This window comes from Amblyomma americanum, chromosome 6, assembly GCF_052857255.1.
Source record: "Amblyomma americanum isolate KBUSLIRL-KWMA chromosome 6, ASM5285725v1, whole genome shotgun sequence".
Classification (NCBI taxonomy): Eukaryota; Metazoa; Arthropoda; class Arachnida; order Ixodida; family Ixodidae; genus Amblyomma; species Amblyomma americanum.
Window position 1 is genome coordinate 30,619,130 of NC_135502.1, and position 19,616 is coordinate 30,638,745.

Here is a 19,616-nt window from a genome sequence, read left to right on the forward strand (position 1 = left end):
GGATCGCACGCATGCTAACCGCGCTGACGCGACGAACATGCCGGACTTGCGCGGTGGTGCTGCACCCGGATGCACCCGTTCGCATCCGAAAGACGGAATGATGCGGGCTTGGCCTGTTGTGTCGAGGCATCGGGGGTAAGGGCCCACAATTCTTGACACAAGCATACGGGAAAGACTTTATGAACGCAGTTTTTCTTTCTATGGTAAGATTTCTCTATAACAATCAATATATCCGCATCCCGCCGACAGCTTTGGATTTTTTCGCTATTAACGTTTTTGCTATCGCCAAAAGCCTTCTCCATTACTTTTCTGTGGCAGTCCTACCTGCTGTACCTCAGCGATGAAAAAACTTTAGAAGAAAGATTTTGCTACACATCAGAAGAATGGACCCTTACCTTTAATATTTCTATAACAGTACCTTATAATTTTTCAGTACTCAAAATTTTTGTCGAAGAATGTTGGACATGTTAAGGATCACTATAAGGGCTTTTCATTAGTGCTTGCGTACGTATATCCCCGATTTGGTACTACGATTCGTATTTGAGAAGAAGCATTTGATATTTATTGTGAGCAGGTTAGTGGGCATTGTATCTGTAATTGAAATCTTTTTCACGTGGTAATAAGGTTCACATCGCATCTAATTTCTGTTGGAACATTCATACTTTATTTGCTTAAGTGCCTCACCCAGAATACAAAACTTCCACCTTATTTTCTCCTCCATACGGTCTTTTTCTTTTTATTTATGAAGGCCTCCAAAAAATTCGGAGGGTACACAACGCTCCACGCCTTGGGTTTTGATTTGTCTTCCACAAGTTTTTTACAGGGAGGTCGAAGCAGCAACATGCGAAAACTGTGAAAGGAAGAGAAGCAATTAGAAGCAAATTGAGAGTATAAAAGACCGCTGTGTAGGCGATTCGCGAAATATACGACCTGCCGACCATATTTACCATAAGCAATGCTGTAATGGCGGCTAGTTGGTTTGTCATCTTTAGGTTGGCGCGCTATACTTTGGCACAAGGACTTGTTTTAAAAAACAGGACAAGACAGGTGCGTGCGCATATTTACCATGACATTTTCTATTGCACTAAATTTACTGACATCTACCTAATGCATTCCAAATTAAATCTCAGTACGGGATTTTAATTCTACGAGTGTCTCTAAGGCAGGTATAAAAATCGGGAATTTTTCAACTACCAAAGCAACCAAGGTTTAAAATGTGTAATATATTTACGAGCCCGGTTACTTTATATTTTGGCAGCCGAACGTAACACTGAAAAATGACCCTAAAATACAATGCATATGGAGCATAATTTGAAAATTGACTCACACTGTGGCTTTTTCTTGGTATGATGGTGAGTTTTAAAGATGAGCCAGCCAAAACTTTAAGGTAGCTGCCACTAAGGGTAACAGGCCTAAATGAATTTACATATAAAGTAAGATGACACTATATTACATAATAAGTAGGAAAATGTTTTTATCACACAAAGTGTACAAAAACAAACAATACAAAATTTGGCTGTCTGATATTCCATCCCAGAAACGAAGACAGGTCTGTATTTTTCCTGGAATGTTATTAGGATTGACTTTTATATGGTCTTCATAAGTATAGGGTGCTTCCTGCTGTGCAGTTCGACAAAAAGTGATTAATTCTTATATAAGACCATGGCGCTAAATACGGGCCACATCAAACGGCAAATGTTTTCTCTAGTTGACAAACTCTTGTCGCAATTATTTCAGAAAAAGTTACCACCACTAATTTCACATTTAAAATACGCGCACTGCGTATCTATCGAACTCGCGTTCGGCGGAACATTGGATATATCGAACTGCGCACCACGTCTCATACTGGCGCTTAAACTTCGATCAGTTTTCTCACGCGGAGACGGCACCTGGCAGCACTAGTTCTGTGAAACTTGGTAACTAGGTGAATGTGTCGTGTGGGAATTGGGTCTCCTGCGCTGATTTGCCATGCCGCAATGACGTCGTGCGGTGAAGCCTACCTAACGAAAGCCTAGCGGCGGCCCTCGCCTGGCGTGCTCTGCTGTTGAAGGCATTGCAGAAATTAACTGTACTGAATTTTAATGAGATTATAGTATTCATAACATACTAGTACCAGGGTTAGACATCCTGTGACAGGCGTAGCTAGCTCCAAAGCCCCATCCGCTGTGGTTCAGATGCGAAGAAGGTTTGGCCTAGCGACGTTTAGCAAGCGTGCGTTGCCAGCATATTGTCGGGCGGCACGTAGCTGCAAGAAGCGCGTCTCTAGCGTAGATAAACTGTATCTTTGCTTCTGGGTTAGAGATAGGCTTATCTATTGCCATTTTATGTGCATATCGATTTATCATTATATACATTTATTGTGCGATACCTTTCGAGTTCAGTATATTCAAGTTGCACTGTGGTACATGAGTGTTTAGAAAGAATCTTACGGGTTGAGCTTGGTGCATGTAGTTGGATAGCCATATTTAAAGCATTTGGTCCTGAGCACATCAAAATAGGCGATGCCGACGGAAGAGGCAACCACGTCGCCAGCATCTATCAGGCAGCTGAAGAACTTTTTGTCGTCTGCGCAGTTGGTCCTGTTAATTGTAGGCCGAGATACCTTCATTCAATGCAAGTATTTTTTTTAATGACACCGCAACAGCGCGAAAACCAGATGCAATGGTACATGGATTTAATATATCAAAGCGCTGCTGTATATTCTGCTAAATCAGTTCTTTGCAATGGGGCAAGAGCTAGGGAGCCGAACACATTTCATTCAACGCTGCGGATTATAGTCCCCACTTGCCGTTAATATCTTCTTAAAACATAGTCTACTGGAAATAGTTATTTAAGCCCGATTTCGATCATAACTGCCAACATCCAAAGCCAAGCGATAACCACTTTTTTGGTTACAAGATATTTTGTAGACTACGTCGTTTCACAAATGTTTCATAGATGGCGCCAACAATACCATCAATGGAAAGAAGCATCAGCGCAGTGTGCGGCGTGCAAAGCGGCCGTCCTGCACGTGAAGTAGCGGCAGTGTAACACTGTTACAGACGCTTCCCTCCTCTAGCTTTCTCTTCGTTGCCAAAAAAGGTTTTCACCGAGTGTAGTACTCATCCATGTGTAGTGTAGAAAGGAGCATCATCAATTGTACCATTGCAATGAACTTACAACATGTGAAATAAAAGAAAATGACGTCGATTCAGACAGAAAAAAAAATGTGAATAAGAAACCAAAGCTTACTTAAACTGTCGACTGCGCAAGCGACCCTACTTTAAACCTGCCTCACCATTTCTCTCAACACTGACCGCACAGACAATGACAATGTGGCAGTCGAGCACGCACTTCTTTCAGCGCGCTAAGTTATGTGAAAAAATACTAGATAAAATATCCACCTTAAGTTTAAGATCTACGTCTGGCATGCGGTCCACTCGACTTGTGTGATTCAGTCCAGCGGGCTCACGCTCCAGAGACCTAAACGTTCGCCGCGTCCATTTTAGGGACATGCTTTGAAGTGCTGCGCTGAGGTCTCATTTTTCATTCTCGCATACCTTCGTGAGAAACCGACTTACATTGTGTAGAATCTAGAATTCTCGATTCCGTGACTTGTCCCGAAAGCAGGTATGTTATCTTGAGAATGATCGTGATCACGGCAGCACATATCCACACTTCTTGCCATTCCCAAATCGCTGTAGTTCTTAGCGATGTTTCCAGCCCCGCACCATTTAGTTCCTGTGCAATAAAGGCTTCATTATTTTAGCGATGCTCTAGAAAGAGTGGTAAACTACTTACTGCCTTTTTTCGTTTTTTTTATTAAATGAGACCACTCAGTACTACAAAATATTTTACACAACTTAGTTAGTCCCAGGCGTTTTAATTTCCCCGTTAGCCATTGCAGTTTCCTAGCGGGAAAGCGCGGCAAACTTACTAAGTTATATCAACAGCGTAGATAAGTGCCAACAAATAAGCGAAATGGCTCCAGTTGTCCTACGTGCTCCACTTCATGCGCGGTATATTTGGGCATCACGAAACTAAACTTATTCTGCGTGTTCAAATACTCTACCACTCCATCATCTACAACACGAACAGGAATAAAAGTTCATCTCGCTCTTATTCAACTTTCCTATTTCCTTCGTTATTTGTATTTCAATGTACATATGCTCGAAAATTTCCACATTTGCCTAAAAACTCAGAGAAATAGGAGTGAACATAAGTAAAATGAACATTAAATCCCGGCTGGGAACATCATTGTAAAAGAATTAAATAAGAAATAACAAACTGCGAGAATGAGCAACGGCAGGATTCAGCCAGGCACACTTGCCAGGATATATTGCGAGGCTTTGGAGAGCCTTGCCCAAAAAGCGGAGCAAAGACGAGCCTTTTGCCTCCGGAGATCGGTCCGTGCACTTATCCACAATTATGTCCATATCCTGGGTGGTTACGTGGGTGACGAGAGTCTTTGGAATAAGCATCAACAAGTGTTCGATGATTGCCCTGCAGAAACAAAACAGCGCTCTTTAAGCTACCGCAGTCCATTTTCGGAGATCTATTAAATATTTGTCTCTCGTCACTCTGCCCGAAGTAGTAGCGAGCGCATGCACCATCCAACAGTCAGGGATTTGCATTACTCCCTCCAAATGCGGTGCATTGAAAGTAAATGGAAGATTCTCACTGAGTATTCTTAGAGCTTTTGTGTGTTATGAAGGATAGTCAAGGTTTCGCCCGATCCACTTACATTTGAAGAAAATCTATGAGCACTTTCTCGTCACCTCGGCGATGTGCGATACCTTGCGAGAAAGCATTGCGGATAGCAACCAAGTAGCATGAACGAGCTCAGGCTGTGACGAGAATCTAGGCTAAAAGTTTCAGAGTGGTGTTTAGCTGTGTCAGCGAGTATATTTGACGATTTTTTCTGTATTGTGCAACACACAACATCAGGAGAGACCGTACAAATGTCATCATGAAATACTGCAGTGTCCTGATTCACTACTTGCGGTGCATTTAAACTAGCGCCATGGTGAGCTCCGTCATGGCGTCTCTCCCTTTCAAGATTCCCCTACAACGTTCTCTTAAAGCGACTTCTGTCATGCCTAACTTCAGCAGTCTTTTCGTCAACTATGCAGCCCACCAGATAGTGGAATACCCTTTCGTTCCGTAAACTTAGTCAAGATTTCTTTTTTATTGGTGACGTTTTGACTCCGTGGCCTATTCTTTCACAGCAAATCAGTTGATCTACAAAGTCAAATGTTCCTCGTCAGGAAAACCTATCGCCAAGGCTCTTTTTCTTTTCTGTTGCAAAAACAACATCACCATCCGCACACATAGACAAAACAGAGAGACAAAAAACCGACGCTCTATTTGTGTAGTTAAGCCAAATGCGACTTAGGTGTGCTAGCACATCGGTCTTCATTTCGGTCACGGTGTTCAGATACGCCGTTCACGGATGGAAGTTGTTGGGATGGCGATAATGGGTTGATGCCCATATAACCAAAATTAGTCATTCTGATAAATAACAAAATCATTACTTATTGAAATAAATAACAACAGTTGCTAAAAATAACTCTTCAGAATCGAAGGGTTAGCACTAAAAGACGGTTGTGCTATCACTGGACAGCAACGGAATGCAACGTTCTACTCATTTAGTGGTTCCATTGGCTCATGAACGAGACTCGACTCAAAGCCTCATCGTCTGCATTACACAAGTCTAGCTTACGCGCGAGAGCGCCAGAAACAATGCCTTTATTTTCTATTAGAAAGCAGACCAAAGATGGCAGGTTCGTGTTTCTGCCTCATTATATCAGAATTGTCTTAATCGCAAGTCAGCACAATATATGCGAACATTAACTTTTTTTATTTTCGCGGAGGGATTTCGATTGTTCCCTTGGAAGATATTTTGAATTTTTTGCAAGATGCATAATAAAAATCTCACCATGTTTTCAGCAAAGCTGAACATGACTCACCTATCACCGAGCAGGTTGCACGTGAGATCGGCGTCACTTCCTCCTGGCCCAAAAATCTCCGCAAATCGGTGGCCTCCGTACATTACGTCTGTTACCATGCTATGGCCTACTGCGGACTGGAATCTGAGGAAACAGCAATTCTCAGCACGTCGCTAGGCCATGGCCGCCATCATTGGCGAACATGATGGCGCTCGGTCAGGCCCAACTGCTTGTCCACGTCAACATTTCCTGTGTTTCTTTTATGAGAATACAATATTTATCTCCACAGCAATTCATTTTTGGCCTGCCAGTATACAAGAAAGAAATACCTCTCTTTAGGACGCCAAGCTGTGTCAGCAATTATATGCAAGTCTACAAGATATTTTCAATATAAGTCGATGTTTACTTTGTAAACAGGTTTACTTTGTATACCGGTCTATCAACACGCTCTGATAGTGTTTTCAATTAAAGGCACTTACGACTAAAGACAAATTTTGATCCCTGTAACCAGTTTCCTAAATAAAGTATATAATTTTTGGATTGTACAGCCTAGAGTCTTCTAAGTATGATCGGGGCAGGTGGAGCCATGAACACTGCTCATACTATTTAGAACTTCCTCCACCGCTTACTCAGCTGTGCTTTCCGGCTCTGCGATCAGCATGGAAAGGTCCAGCTCAAATTCCTTTTTAATGTGATACCCAACTAGGGTTCCACAAATTTTTGTTTAGAACAAAGTACAAGAAAGCGCGCTCTGAAAGTTATCTTAAACTACTGATGTGGCATGCCAGCGACAGTTTTCAGATGCTCAAAAGTGAATTTTCTTAACATAGGAAGAAACAGTAGCTCAGCAAGGCGTCAACATCACTGGTATTTCTAGCACAGCATACATGACTGGTATTTCTAGCACAGCATACATGAAACGCTGATATGTTTTTCAGGAAAGCTAAAAGTGATGTCAGTAATAATTCATTCAATACAAAACCAAGATAATGAAAAGTTAACAGCGCTTAACAAGAAAAGCATAAAAAGAAGTAAAATTATTCAGAAGAAATGCAGTGAAATGAAAAAGTCGAAAATTAACTGATAGCTACACTGTGTGTAGTTACAAATTTACCCGCATTTTTGGCAGAAATTATGGCGTAAATTTGCGAAATATTTAAACTGCAACAAACTCTTTTAAAGCCTCCCAGGACCAATATGATAACAGATATGAAATTTTGTCAAATAAATTCAATAAATTGCTCGGCGTGGACAATTTAACGTTAGAAATTACACTGCAAGAATAATTTTTAGGTTCGTTACCTGCTTTTTTGGAAGTTCTCGTTATTATTTATTGCAAAAACAGGGTTAAATTTATAAGTTTGTTAAGGAGCCCCAAGTTTCGTAGATAGAAAATTTGAGAGTAATAACTTTGCCCGTTTTTCTTCAATGCTTCCAGATATAGACAACTAAACGAAACCCTCACACTACCATTCAATGTTCCCTAACGTGTTTATTTTTATTGCGACCAGCTCTAGTTCGTGCTGTGCAGAATTTTTTCTTGCATACCCCGTATAGTAAGGTAGTGTTCGACGTCCGGGGTTCTTTGAACGCAAAAATGCTTAGCAGTTCTTTATATAAGGCGCTTATATTTGGATCGCCTTCTTTGCAAAAACGAGCATGTATGCTTTCTGAGCCGCATTCGCAAACCTACGGCGCCTGAAGTGCAGCACGTAATTTTTACAGCTCTAATACGCTGCCATAGGCTTCGGAAGCACCAAAGGCGACATTAATGAGAAGCGCATCTCTTTTCAATTTTACTGCTGTTTTAGGGCGTCGTGAACGCACTGCTTATCACCTCATGTCCGCTGAGTGGTTCCTTGCGTGGATAAATTTCCACTTCGAGCTAGCCAGGCGGTGAAACTCACTTTAGTAGTACAAATGTGTGCCTATGTCATTTTAGATGCACGCTTTATTAGTAAAAACATGTATTTCTTTTCATGTTCTCCCAGCTAAAGGAAAGGAAGATTATTTACCTGTTGGCTATGCTAGACGCCGTATTAATTATCGCCGCCGAGGCTCCTTTCAACGCATTTCTCACGGGCCGAAAGGCATTTGCTACAGAGATCGCTCTTGAAGGCTCGTTTCCATGAACACAGTGGAGACCGATAACGAACCAAAGAAGAGCGTAAATTCCAGGCATTTCTGAAATAAAATTGCTGCAAGTCTGTGCACGGTTAAACTTGTTCTTCAGTGAAAGAAACTGATGGCGAGAAGAATAGCAAAAACTGCAGCGAGGAAACAGGCGAAAAAATATAATGTAAATCTACGGTCGACCGGAATTCGCGCGTAATACTAGTTATAGCTGCATCTCTTTTTTTTAAGATTGTGTCTAGACAGTTTTATTACTGACACTTAGAACGGTGTAGGAGCACTGTTAAATAAATTGTTGCCTTCTGAACAATTCCAGGCACTGTAATTGTAGATTTAAGCCCAGGCTTCTCGGATGCGTTTGAGAGGAAACTGCGGAGTACTGTAACCTACTGTCGTGGAAATACTGAAAGGAATGGTCCATTCTTCCGATGCCTAACAGAATCTTCCTATGATGGTTTGTTAACCGCTTAACCACGAGTGGTTAAGACTGCCATAGAAAACTAATGGGTAAAGTTTTTCACGATAGCCAAAATGTTATTAGCAAAAACTATGCAAGCCTGTCGAGGGGAGATCTGCGGATATATTGAATGTTATAGGAGAATATTCAAGTTGTTCAAGGAGCAAGAAATCATTTCCTTAAGTCGTGTTTCCTTGCCAGGAAATTACGTCCGCAGTCTATATGCTCGCGCAGCTTACGACATATCTTCACGTAAATTGGCAATGTCTACAAGAGAAGAAAAAATTTCGGGACGATCAGACAAATATGCGAAAATTCTTCGAAAGCAGTTGGATTTCTTCTCGACGAATTATATGACGCTTTTATTTCAGCGAATGCTTTTACTCTAATCCGGGACTTAACACTGCGCCGTCGCTTTTTGGTTCCGTTGCTGCATAAGCTTGTAGCGGGTGGAGGCCTTTTGGAGGGTGCAGGTTTTTCGTGGGGGGCGCTTCCAGAGGTAACGTTGGAAAGGTTGGCGGTGCTCGACACTTCTGGAGGGGACACGGTAGGGTGGAGCGGTGGACTGAGGCGAATGGTGGGTGAGTGCGCGGCCCCCTAGCCTATAGAGGGTGTGGGGGAGAGGTGGATGGTGCTTCAGTAGGATGCCGGCGGAAGGTGTGGTCTTCTCGGTTAGGCTGGAGGCTTCATTTCAATAGACACCAGATTTGCGGGGGAGGGGGGGGGGGGGGTGACAGTAGCATTAATTTCGCAGTAAAAACTAAATTTAGCGCTGTTAACAGCACTTCTAACACGTACACCGGCTTCTAATTAGCCTACAGCATGATGTTGCAGCGCTGCACAATCTCTTTCTATTGCATTTGAACATTGAATAAATTTTTAGAACTGCCTGAAAATAAAAAGGAATTTTTATCCTTATTATTGAAAGGTTCTTGCCTCTGCTGCTTTGTTTCCAATTGCAAAAAACTGCAACAATTAAAAAGCTTAGGCATCCAGTCTAAATCTAATTTATCTGCCGGCAGCCGCTAGTTCTAGACTTTGAAAACCGCTGGTATTGACTCAAAACAGTAGTGTTCCGAAAAAATTTTGTACAAAATCTCTTTTCTTTAGGATATAGAACCAGCAATAAGCCGTTATTAAACAAATCAGCTTCACTAGGGCATTCATCGAATTTTTTTTTCCCTTTAACAACGAAGTTTCTTAGAAAGCCGTATAGCTTTCCTTTGCAGCCGTATGGTTGCGCTTGGGTGGATGCCAGTGAGTAGTTAATCCCTTATTAAAAATTCTACTTCACCTTGGTGATCCCCCTAAACATCTTACCAGCAATAAAATCAAAGCCCCGCCGCGGTGGCTCAGTGGTTAGGGCGCTCGACTACTGATCCGGAGTTCCCGGGTTCGAACCCGACCGCGGCGGCTGCGTTTTTATGGAGGAAAAACGCTAAGGCGCCCGTGTGCTGTGCGATGTCAGTGCACGTTAAAGATCCCCAGGTGGTCGAAATTATTCCGGAGCCCTCCACTACGGCACCTCATTCTTCCTTTCTTCTGTCACTTCCTCCTTTATCCCTTCCTTTACGGCGCGGTTCCGGTGTCCAACGATATATGAGACAGATGCTGCGCCATTTCCTTTCCCCCCAAAAAAACCAATTATTATTCAATAAAATCAAAATGATGTGCGTCAAAAAAATTAAATTTAAATATCTTCATGTTTATCTCCACATTTCAATGTTTCCGAAATGCGTTGCTTAATGAGCGAATCTCCAGTAGCAGAACAAAGGCCTTGAAATGGGACATAAGAGAGGTTACCTGTAAAAGAAACAAAATAACTGGACATTTTTTATTGGGGACAGCACATTATCGTTTCAACGACACAGGCTAATTCGATATAACGTACCGATTAGAACTACTCAGCGCACATAGTACCTGTTGCACATAGTATCTGTTGCACATAGTACAATGTAAAATAAAATTTAACTAACGGAGAGTTTGCACACGAATCTGAAGGTTTATCTTGGCGCAGAACCGAATGTAATGAATGACTTGCCTTCACATGTCTAAATCCTTTTCATGTCACGTTCTGTAATACTGATATTGACATGCATGTCTCCCAAATAATTAGATGAATTTGCAGTCTCAGCTCACCTTTCTTCTCTGGTTAGTTCCACTTGGAGCGACTTCAACCGCCGTTCGGTGCAGGCAGTGTGAGCATTCAGCAATGGTCTTCAGAAGCCGTAGAAAGTGACTGACAGGCAAATTACCGATGTGCCGTGGAAGTGTTAAAGGAAGGTTCGCGATGTATAGAATGTTTGGCGGCTGTCCGATGAGCCTGACGTCACTCTTCATGCAGCCATAACTACCTCAACAGCGTCTGTCTGCAGTTATGCACAAAGTGAGGCTTACGAGCGCGTACACTCTCAAAGATGTATGACTACCGAAAGGGAAGGAACCGTAAATTACATATTTGCTGATGTGTTGCCGCAAAGCTGAACATTTCTACCAAGCACGAAATGAGCTTGTCGAAGACGTCTGCGCAGTTTCATAAAGTTTCTGATGACTTCTATGCATGTGAAAGCACCGCAAGCTGTTGCACACATATTACTGCAAGGAAACTGAACTGAGCGTTTTATTGGGTGCTCTGCAGTATTGGTGATCCACTTCGAGTCTCTAGCCTAAGTCCTGAGCACATGCGGAGATTAAACCAATGGTCGGAAGATAAGGGCTGTCAGTACCGGCGACGAATACATTTTTCGTTCTTTCGTCATGCCCGGGTATCTTCTGTCAGGCCCCATTTATAACATATCGGTGCTGCCTGCTATTTATTCGCTAATAATAGTCGGAATAAATGAAAGACATTTTACTTTATATCTAGTGGACGTTACGGGCATTTCGGTAAAGCAAAAAAGCTAAGCAAATACGAAGAAAAACCGAAGTGAACGCTCCTTCGATTACAGTTAAAGCAAGCCCGTAAACATAAAGTCGAGGCGTTCGATCAGCAGTCAGCACTAATGCCATACTAGAGCTTACTGATACTAACATGCAACTGTTTCTAGCCGATAGCTTCAATATAACACCGATCGGTCGAGATCGCGGGTACCTGCTTGACCGGATCTCACATTTTCTGGTAATGTTGCGTGATACAACTGAAGATTGCACACGAATTGCTTTGACGCCTATTTGCTCAAGTCTCGCTGTCTCATTGCTGTTTATCTGACAGTAACAGATGCAAAATTACTGCTGGTAAATTGCTGCTTCTGCTGTCTTTCCATGTGGCTACATACGGAAAGACGTCGAGCAAAATGTTTAAATCAATGCTTTGTCGTCCCTTCCTAAATTCAAGTACGGCTGCGCTAAGGTGGATGTGAAACGCGAATCTGATAAAAACTCAATGCCTCAGGAAAAGCAATTGGCTAACGTGGCAAAAAAAAAAAAGAATCACGCAACAGCGAAGAAGCGGGCTGACTCCTGGGTGGCTGTACTTGACAGCCTCTGCAATCTGTGAGGCAGACACAGAAGTGTTAATTGTGGTGGTGGTGATGATGATAGCAATAACCGTGACGGCAAATACGATAGTTGTTTTGTATCTGTAGACGGCTTCATTTCCATTTCCATTGAATGTATCACGGAGGTTGTAGGCATCCAGCTTCAAAGGAAGTCATCACGGCACCTGTACACTGCAGTGTACAGGTGCCGTGATGACTTCCTGATGACTGCCGTGATGACTTCCGCGCTTTCATGGACGCGCGGGATAAAATTCGAAAGTTGGGGGGGTGCATCTTAACAGATCTTTCCTAATCTAGTACCATAATTGTCCTCATGTCAAAGGGCTGCAATTGTGAGCGTAAATGTCTTTCATTAGTTGTTACCGTGGAAGTGCACCAAAAAATACAAGTTAGAGCCAACTTGCGATTATCACGAAATCAACACCCCGCTGTGTCGGTTGCCATACATGGTTGCTTTCAACGGCATAGTGTGAAGCGGACCGCCCCGGAAAGCACTTCACTAAGCGATATGAAGAACAGATCACAAAAGAGGTCACAGAAGCAGATTGACAAGCAATAAGCCTAACTTTGACGCTGGTATTGATTATGGCGCCTGGTTTACGGTTTATGGGATTTAACATTCAAAAGCAGCCCATGCTATGAGGGACGCAGTAGTGGAGGACTCCGGAAAGTTTCGGGCTTCTGGGGTTCGTTAACGTGCATTGGCATCGAACAGTGGACGCGTCTCTACATTTCTCTTCCATCGAAATGCGACTGCTGCGCCCGGGATCGAACCCGCGTCTTTCGGGTCAGCAGCCGATCACCATAACCACTGAGCCACCGCGGCGGCTTGGTATTGACTACGTGACTAATGGGTACTAAATAAATATTTCAGTCCATGTTACTTTTGACAGAAATTTGAAGTAAATGTGTGCTTCGTCCTTGACCAAATTATCTCAAATTGTCATTTTTTTTCTTATTTACAACCCACTGAAAGCCAAAAAAAAAGAGTTAATAGGCTTTTCTTTTTTTTAAGTGTGATCTGCCGAGAAAACCAAAGCTACTGAGCTAGAAAGGAAAAAATCTGCGCAGTGGGTTTCTCTACTAGTATTATCCTATGCAAGCGCTAAAAATAAACTATGGCTTCTAAAGGAAAGATTATAAAACTGTGAATAATTGCAACAAAATAATAAGTGTACTTCAGTTTAAAAAAAAGACAGAATGGGGAAACAACATAAACAAAACTTCATGCGCCATGTCTCGCAGTTTTTAAGAAGAAAACTTTATATTAGCCGGTGGTCTCAAAGACCCTGTGTGCAGGGTTTTCGTGAGGAATATAGGTAGTCTGACAAGTTTCTTTCCTGTAGGACCTTCTTGTCCCTGTAACCCGAACTGCAAGAGTCTGTGTCTGAGTTTCCATCGTTCAAGACAAGTTTTCTGGGAAGTCAAAGTACTTAAACTGCATTTTGCAAGAGGGTGCACAAAAAATTTGCCAGAGAATTAGAATTGTAAAAAAGTAGCGTTATTTCACAACATAACAATACATCTGATGCTCACTAAATGCAATCTCTTCTTAGGACCTCCGCAGGTAAGCGTTCAGGAAATTGTTTTGATTAAATGTTTGCCATGTTGGCCTCGATGTGTCAATCTTGAATTTTCGGCACGTCGTTCGAAGAACTGTTCTGAAAGAAAGTAGAACGCGCAAGTTCAGTATTAAGAGAGACAGCTTCTGTATTCACGGTAATTATCCTCATATGCATCAGGCATATTATATGCATCAGGCATATGCATCATATGCATATTATGCCCATAATGTTGCAAAAAAAATCTCTTAATTCTTACCAGGTGCAATTTTGTTAAGAATCTAGAAAATGGAAATTATTCTGATGTTCATTTGGCTCACATTCAATCAGTCAATCAAGATGGTTCACTCAAAAATTAACGATCTTTCTCTTTTCCATGGACGCATGCTTTAAATTAAAAGCGTGCCTACTTCACTTGGTTAAATTTATCCTGTTCTCAAGACAATGTGTCTGCAATTGTAAGTCACGTATCTTATCAATCTGGCTACAAAAATGGCATTCTCATGCCAACATTAGTACTCAAGCATGCAAAGAGCATTGTGCTTTGAAATTTTGTAGAGCGCAAGCTGTGAACAGCCGCTAATGAGACGAGAAAACCTATCACTGCTTTTCGGCTTACAGGAGAGGAGATGGTAATAAAGCTGGCGGTTGTGGAGTTGGTAAAGACTTGTTGGTTGAGAAAAGTCTTTAATTCTTACGTTTTGAAGTCAACGCATGTGGTAGGGTAGGTTTTTTTGAAGCATTGTGCACTAAGTACGTCGAAGTATATAGTTCCGACGCATGCTGACATCAGGCTGCTGTCACTGCCGTCACCCAAAAGGCAGTTGTAAAACCTTTGGTCGTCTTCGCAGTTTGTCCTGCAGATTGAACGAAACGGGTGATCAAACCTTCTCGCAAAGTCATCAATCACATTAAATCCTTCTTTTCCGCTCACAGGTACTTCGTGTACCGCACTTCATCACGACCAGACGAAGCGCATCACGGTGAGGCGCATAGCAGGGGTATGTGCCTCCAGATAAGAGATTTGGTGATGACGTCACAGTGCCACCAAAATTACTAGTTAAGACCTCTTCAGGCTGCGCCTCGGCCAACACACCTTGTGTACTTGCTCACACCATATCTTGGTCCAGGACTCTAGTGAAAACAATGTACCAGGACTCTAGTGAAAAAAAGAAAGGAGCGGCTCCAAGAAGGCCTAAAAATGACGAAGCCCCTAAGGGCTTTTTATCACTTCTAGGTGCAATGTAGTACCACCCTTACCACAGTCTAACCTAGAAGCACTGTTCAGCATCGATAGTTGAAAACACATTGAACATTGTATTCACTTTTCGTTTTGCTACAACGTCTTCATTTGTGCATAATTCAAACAGGTCTCGTTACCCAGACCACTTCACAATAGGCATAGCATAAAGCTCTATCTTTTATACTCAGTCGCAGGCTCAGCTTGATTTAGCACGTTGTGAAAGGACAGTCTGTACAAAATTAATCTCTGTTCTTACATTGGCCATAAGCGCATGTTCTTGATTCCGTGCTTCTTCGACAGTGGCTCGATAAAGTCCACGACAAGATCGTGCTCGCGGCAGCACATGTCGGTGCCTCTGAAACGCCCAAGGTCCTCCTTGTGGCCAGATATGTTCCCTCTCCCGCACCACCTCGTACCTGCAATGTTCGAAATAGTCCCTGAGTCAAAGAAAGCTTTCTTTACTCTTGGGGCTGCTCTTAAGGACGCCCTGGACTTCCTGACCGCCTTTTGTACAAAACATTCAGCGCATTTCTTTGTGAAATTAAATTTATTTATGCCTGTGAAGAAGATGCAACTTGCTTTATTTTCTTCATCAGAATGTAGACAGCCTTAGCTCTCAGAATCAGGAGCTAAATTATTATGTAAATTGTTGGATTGATTGAAAAAGCGTCGCTGAGCGGCATTTTTTCGGTAGTAAGACGAAAGTGAGCTTGTTATGAACCGTTAATGCGTGCGATGTGCCTTTATACTTCACCGACCTACCCCCCCCCCCCTGCTTTTTTTTTTTTGACACGATTTGTACATTCTACTTTAACGGCACCGAATCGTCAGACACGGCTTAAGGTTTTCTGCCTCTCAGTTGTGACAGGGATATAGAGGGTAAGAATAGCAAAGCCAGAAGATTCATATCTTAGGATTTCGGTTCGAACAGGGTTTTTCTCCGCTTAGTTATGTTTCAACATAAAAGTTTAAGTGGGGTTGGCAACATGCAGTGTGCAAACGGGGCAGCGAGTTAACGCCCCCATTTCGGGGAAGATTAAAGAGATAGTTTCGTTGTTGGCTACAATGCATTTGTCTAGTCTGTAATGTTCCTATAGCGATACTATCACAATTTCTCATGCAATGTACTAAGGAAAGGTCCCACTAAAATAGCTGCCGAAAATAAAATTAAAAGCTACCCAGCTAGCCTTTTGTCTTTTATGGAAAAATGACAGTACGCTTCTCATATAAAATAAAACTAAATGAAAAAGGTGTTTATATTGTATGTTTTCGTCACTCTTATTAACCGTGCATATATTTAAACTATGAAACTGAAGTGACTTCTGCGCATATTTTTAAAAATTGGAATAGTAATTAAAATCATATTTGTTCGTTGTGAGACGCTTTTGTGATTGTAATCTACTACATTATATACCTGTTCTCTGCACACTTTGTACCTACGAAAGACAGCCCTTTTTCTTGCCTGGAAATATGAGCAGGCGGTCCAGGTCGAGCGGCGATGTGGAACTTTTGAAATGAACCTTAAGCACGGAAGCGCAGGTCATGAGTAGCTTCAGCTCTCTAAGAATTCTCGGTCCTCTCTTCTGCTTCGAAGAAGCTTCTTTGATCTGGGTGTCGTACCACGTGGTGACATTCCGATAGGCTGTGGTGATTTCGTTCACTTCTTGAGATGTGATGTAGACAGCCCCTTCCTCATTCGCCGTTGCTACAATGTTCGCAGTCAGCCTGAAAAGCAACGATTAAAAACTGCCGCAGTGACCAGCTGTCAGCTCTAAGAAGAGGAAACCAGAGGAGACGACAGAAATACCATAATCATTCTAGCTTCTCTGTACTGGTTGACATTATATTCAAGAAATTTGAATCTATGTTATGGGACCGCTTCGTCTTAGGAAGTCTTGATAGTGCTCTTCCTTCTTTCGTGTGGATTAACCATCATGAGCTGCGACTTTTTCTTAGTTCCAGACGCTTTATAAGCAAGCCTGGATGACCGCAAACAAAAACGCGAGGTAGCGGGTGCTGAAGAACCGTGATGTCTCATTGCTGCCACACACAACTCTTTGGGGCTCCTCTCTTTCATGTCCGCTTTACTCATAGCGAATCTAGTTGAGAAAACTTAGAAGTAGCTTGAGTTAGGTAGCCACAAAGCCTGTCGTTAATGCTCAAGTGCTAGCCCAAAGCGTTCTATCAAGTTTTTTCTATACCGGGTGATTTTTCCCTTAGCGTTTACAGATTTGCATTTTCGCAACTGTCAGAGATTCGTCGAGGCGGCCTGTACCGGTAGATTTTACAGCCAGGCGGATATTGTATACGTGATAGAGCCCAATAATTACACGATTAATTAACTTAAATTAACTAGTCAAGTATTTTATTTTTTCATTTTACGGGCCAATATTATGCGGCTAAATTGAAGGCCGTCAACACTGAAAGTAAGGCCAGGTATTAAATTTTTTTTATCGGCAATGGGGTTCGGAACATTGAGCGTCAAAAATATGCATATCTAAGCCAGTTGAGTTGGCTTTCCCGCGATTCACATTTATAAAATGGTGTCGCTTGCCATCCTAATACAGCAGATAAGAAATTGTTTGTGTATTTTATAATAGGGAAGCATTTAACGTTATTTCAGCGACGGTATTGCGCGCATCAACACCATTTTGCAGTTAACGACGCGAGATAGCCAACTCAACAAACGCATAACTTTCGCGTTCGATGTTTCGAACCATGTTGCCGGAAAAAAAATTAAAAACAGAGCTCACTTTGTTTTTTGTTCAAGGCCTTAAATTTCGCAATATATTTTTGCTTCATAAAATAAAAATAAAGATTACCTAATTTTAGTTAATCGCCTAATCATTCATTCATATCGGATACATAATGTCCGCTTTGTTTTACATCCACCTGCACAGGCCACACCGACGTATTTATCTCAATTTTTAAAATAATACCTGTAAACGTTAAAAAATTACCATATATATTTAATCGAGACGTATACAAATATGTGTAAAACTTTTCATTCTAAGAAGGGTAAGTGCGAAATATTTTTTGTAAAATGCATGACGCATCAAATCCACAAAATTACGATGGAATAATAGGTGGACTATAAGTGAAAGTGATTTGCTGTTATTGGTGGCTGGTTCAGCAGTTATTGATTCCCTGCAGAAAGGCATTGAACAAAGCAGTATCCCTATTAGCACAAACTGCTATACAAAAGAGAAACAGGTAGAAATTGCTGGAAGATGGTGAAACTGAAATATTGAAGCTCATACTGCCGACATCATGCACGCACATCAATATTCAGAAGAGTAGAACTAACTGAAGTAAAGCTACTACAGAAACAATAAGGGTATATGTCCTCTTTTTCGTTATCGAAACTGAAGAGTGAGAAGTAGATGTAACACAGATTGTCAACACTACGCAAGGGGAAAAGCTGATGACAGGATTACAGGTCACAGTGGTGAAGTAAACATCGGTCACTCTGCTGCTTAAGGTGAAGGTTTTCTTCTTTTGCGCCATTCATTGAAGTCGTATTTTTTGCCTGTATAAAAAGGGCTTGGACATGGTTTTCCTGCTAACTAGTTAACCTGATATGCCAAGCATTTGAAAAGCAGCTTGAAAAAATTATCCTCACCCGACATCTCAACAATAAACCTTGACTTCTGTAATCTGTGGTGTAAATAATGTATCCGGAAGACAAAGCTAGGCCTAGCAGTGCCACTAGTATGCGCTGATTCCCATTATTTCGATAAGTGCTGTTTATCTCCGCCCCTGCGGTAATGGAGCTATGGCTGTTGGTCGTCTATTTAAGTGCATGTTAAAAAAAATCAGGTGGTCCATATTATCCGGAGCACTCAGCTACGGTGTTCCCCATAATCCAAGTTAAACCTACTGAAGAGTGGTTTATTGCAGAGCTGAAAGGGCTGGCGGCGTAACCATGGCACAAACTGACCCAGCAGCAGCGGCACAAGAAAAGACCAGAAAAGACTTCCAGAGCAAGCTCGAGCTCTCCAACGCGCGCGGCAGCCAGTCGCCGAGGCCGGCCAAACCTTTTCATCGTCGTCGATGGTGGCGCACTGTCGTCCACTTCATTTCACTCCATTTGAAAAATGCATAAAAGATTTCTCCGGCTGTTTATTTCATGCTTCTTCCACGCCACTAAAAAATTGCCTATTTTGTTTCCACGGCGTTCAGAAGAGCATTTGTGGTGCGAGCAGCTGAGAGAAAATACTTCGCTAAAATATTCCTCTATTCACCATATTTACAATTCTTGTTTAACATTAGTATACTAGCTGTACTCACGAACAATGAAAACCAGTGAAAGAGAAACGCATCCACAAACTCACGCACTGCAGAGGAGACAAATGCACAGCACACTGGGTGCCATATTTCTTCGTTTAAAAGTCGTAAATATAAAGTAAAACACTCATATCCATATACTGCGGAGGCTTTGCTCGCTGAATATTAATTCGAACCGATCCCTGAACCACGCCAGTGAAGCAAACACGCGCTTTTCTCCGCCAGAGTGTACGCACCTGCAGACAAGGGGCATGCATGTATTGATGAGCACAATACTTGGTGTATCTGCCACGCGGCCTGCTTCGCTGCTAAAGAGTGCTCGAGCATGTTGGGCTGCTCTCAGAATCCTTCTGGCAGGTGTTGTTTGCAGCAAAGATGTTTCCTCGCTCGTTCGTGAGAATCGAAGTCGTAAAGGTTTGGGATGTTGTAAAAACACTAAGTGAAGAAAGCCGATTTGTGTAAAAACACGCTCCTTCAGAGAAATAGCTTTTGAACTAACAAATATTTTTT

General features: G+C 42.1%; 2 protein-coding genes across 4 annotated transcripts; both read right to left on the reverse strand.

Moving 5' to 3' along the window:
* Positions 1 to 682: 682 nt before the first annotated feature.
* On the reverse strand, positions 683 to 10,735 carry LOC144094633 (phospholipase A2-like). 3 transcript variants are annotated; one of them, XM_077628553.1, is made up of 7 exons: positions 10,657 to 10,735; positions 7,943 to 8,111; positions 5,949 to 6,071; positions 4,310 to 4,482; positions 3,561 to 3,720; positions 2,430 to 2,579; positions 683 to 850 (listed from the first exon to the last, which is right to left on the reverse strand). In XM_077628553.1, the coding sequence occupies exons 2-7, from the start codon at positions 8,107 to 8,109 to the stop codon at positions 706 to 708; spliced, it is 918 nt and encodes a 305-aa protein (XP_077484679.1). In that variant the 5' UTR covers positions 8,110 to 8,111; positions 10,657 to 10,735; the 3' UTR covers positions 683 to 705. The 3 variants fall into 3 exon arrangements, with proteins under 3 accessions (XP_077484679.1, XP_077484680.1, XP_077484681.1); XM_077628554.1 differs by lacking the exon at positions 2,430 to 2,579; XM_077628555.1 differs by lacking the exon at positions 7,943 to 8,111 and having other exon boundaries at positions 10,657 to 10,701.
* Positions 10,736 to 13,304: 2,569 nt separating this feature from the next.
* Positions 13,305 to 19,401, reverse strand: LOC144095190 (phospholipase A2-like). Its single transcript, XM_077628976.1, has 5 exons — positions 19,343 to 19,401; positions 16,282 to 16,544; positions 15,076 to 15,235; positions 14,275 to 14,433; positions 13,305 to 13,675 (listed from the first exon to the last, which is right to left on the reverse strand). The coding sequence occupies exons 1-5, from the start codon at positions 19,357 to 19,359 to the stop codon at positions 13,567 to 13,569; spliced, it is 708 nt and encodes a 235-aa protein (XP_077485102.1). The 5' UTR covers positions 19,360 to 19,401; the 3' UTR covers positions 13,305 to 13,566.
* Positions 19,402 to 19,616: the final 215 nt, after the last annotated feature.

Bases quoted from the DNA above. Each gene is read 5' to 3' on its own strand.
- LOC144094633 (XM_077628553.1), bottom strand. From the start codon at position 8,109: ATGCCTGGAATTTACGCTCTTCTTTGGTTCGTTATCGGTCTCCACTGT. The intron at 4,483-5,948 runs GTGAGTCATGTT...TTGTTTCTGCAG, and splicing joins TGCAACCTGCTCGGTGATAG to GGCAATCATCGAACACTTGT. The intron at 851-2,429 runs GTAAGATTCTTT...TTCCTTTCACAG, and splicing joins ACATGCACCAAGCTCAACCC to TTTTCGCATGTTGCTGCTTC.
- LOC144095190 (XM_077628976.1), bottom strand. The intron at 15,236-16,281 runs GCAAGAAAAAGG...CGAACATTGCAG, and splicing joins CCGCCTGCTCATATTTCCAG to GTACGAGGTGGTGCGGGAGA. The intron at 14,434-15,075 runs GTAAGAACAGAG...TTCAATCTGCAG, and splicing joins AACATGCGCTTATGGCCAAT to GACAAACTGCGAAGACGACC.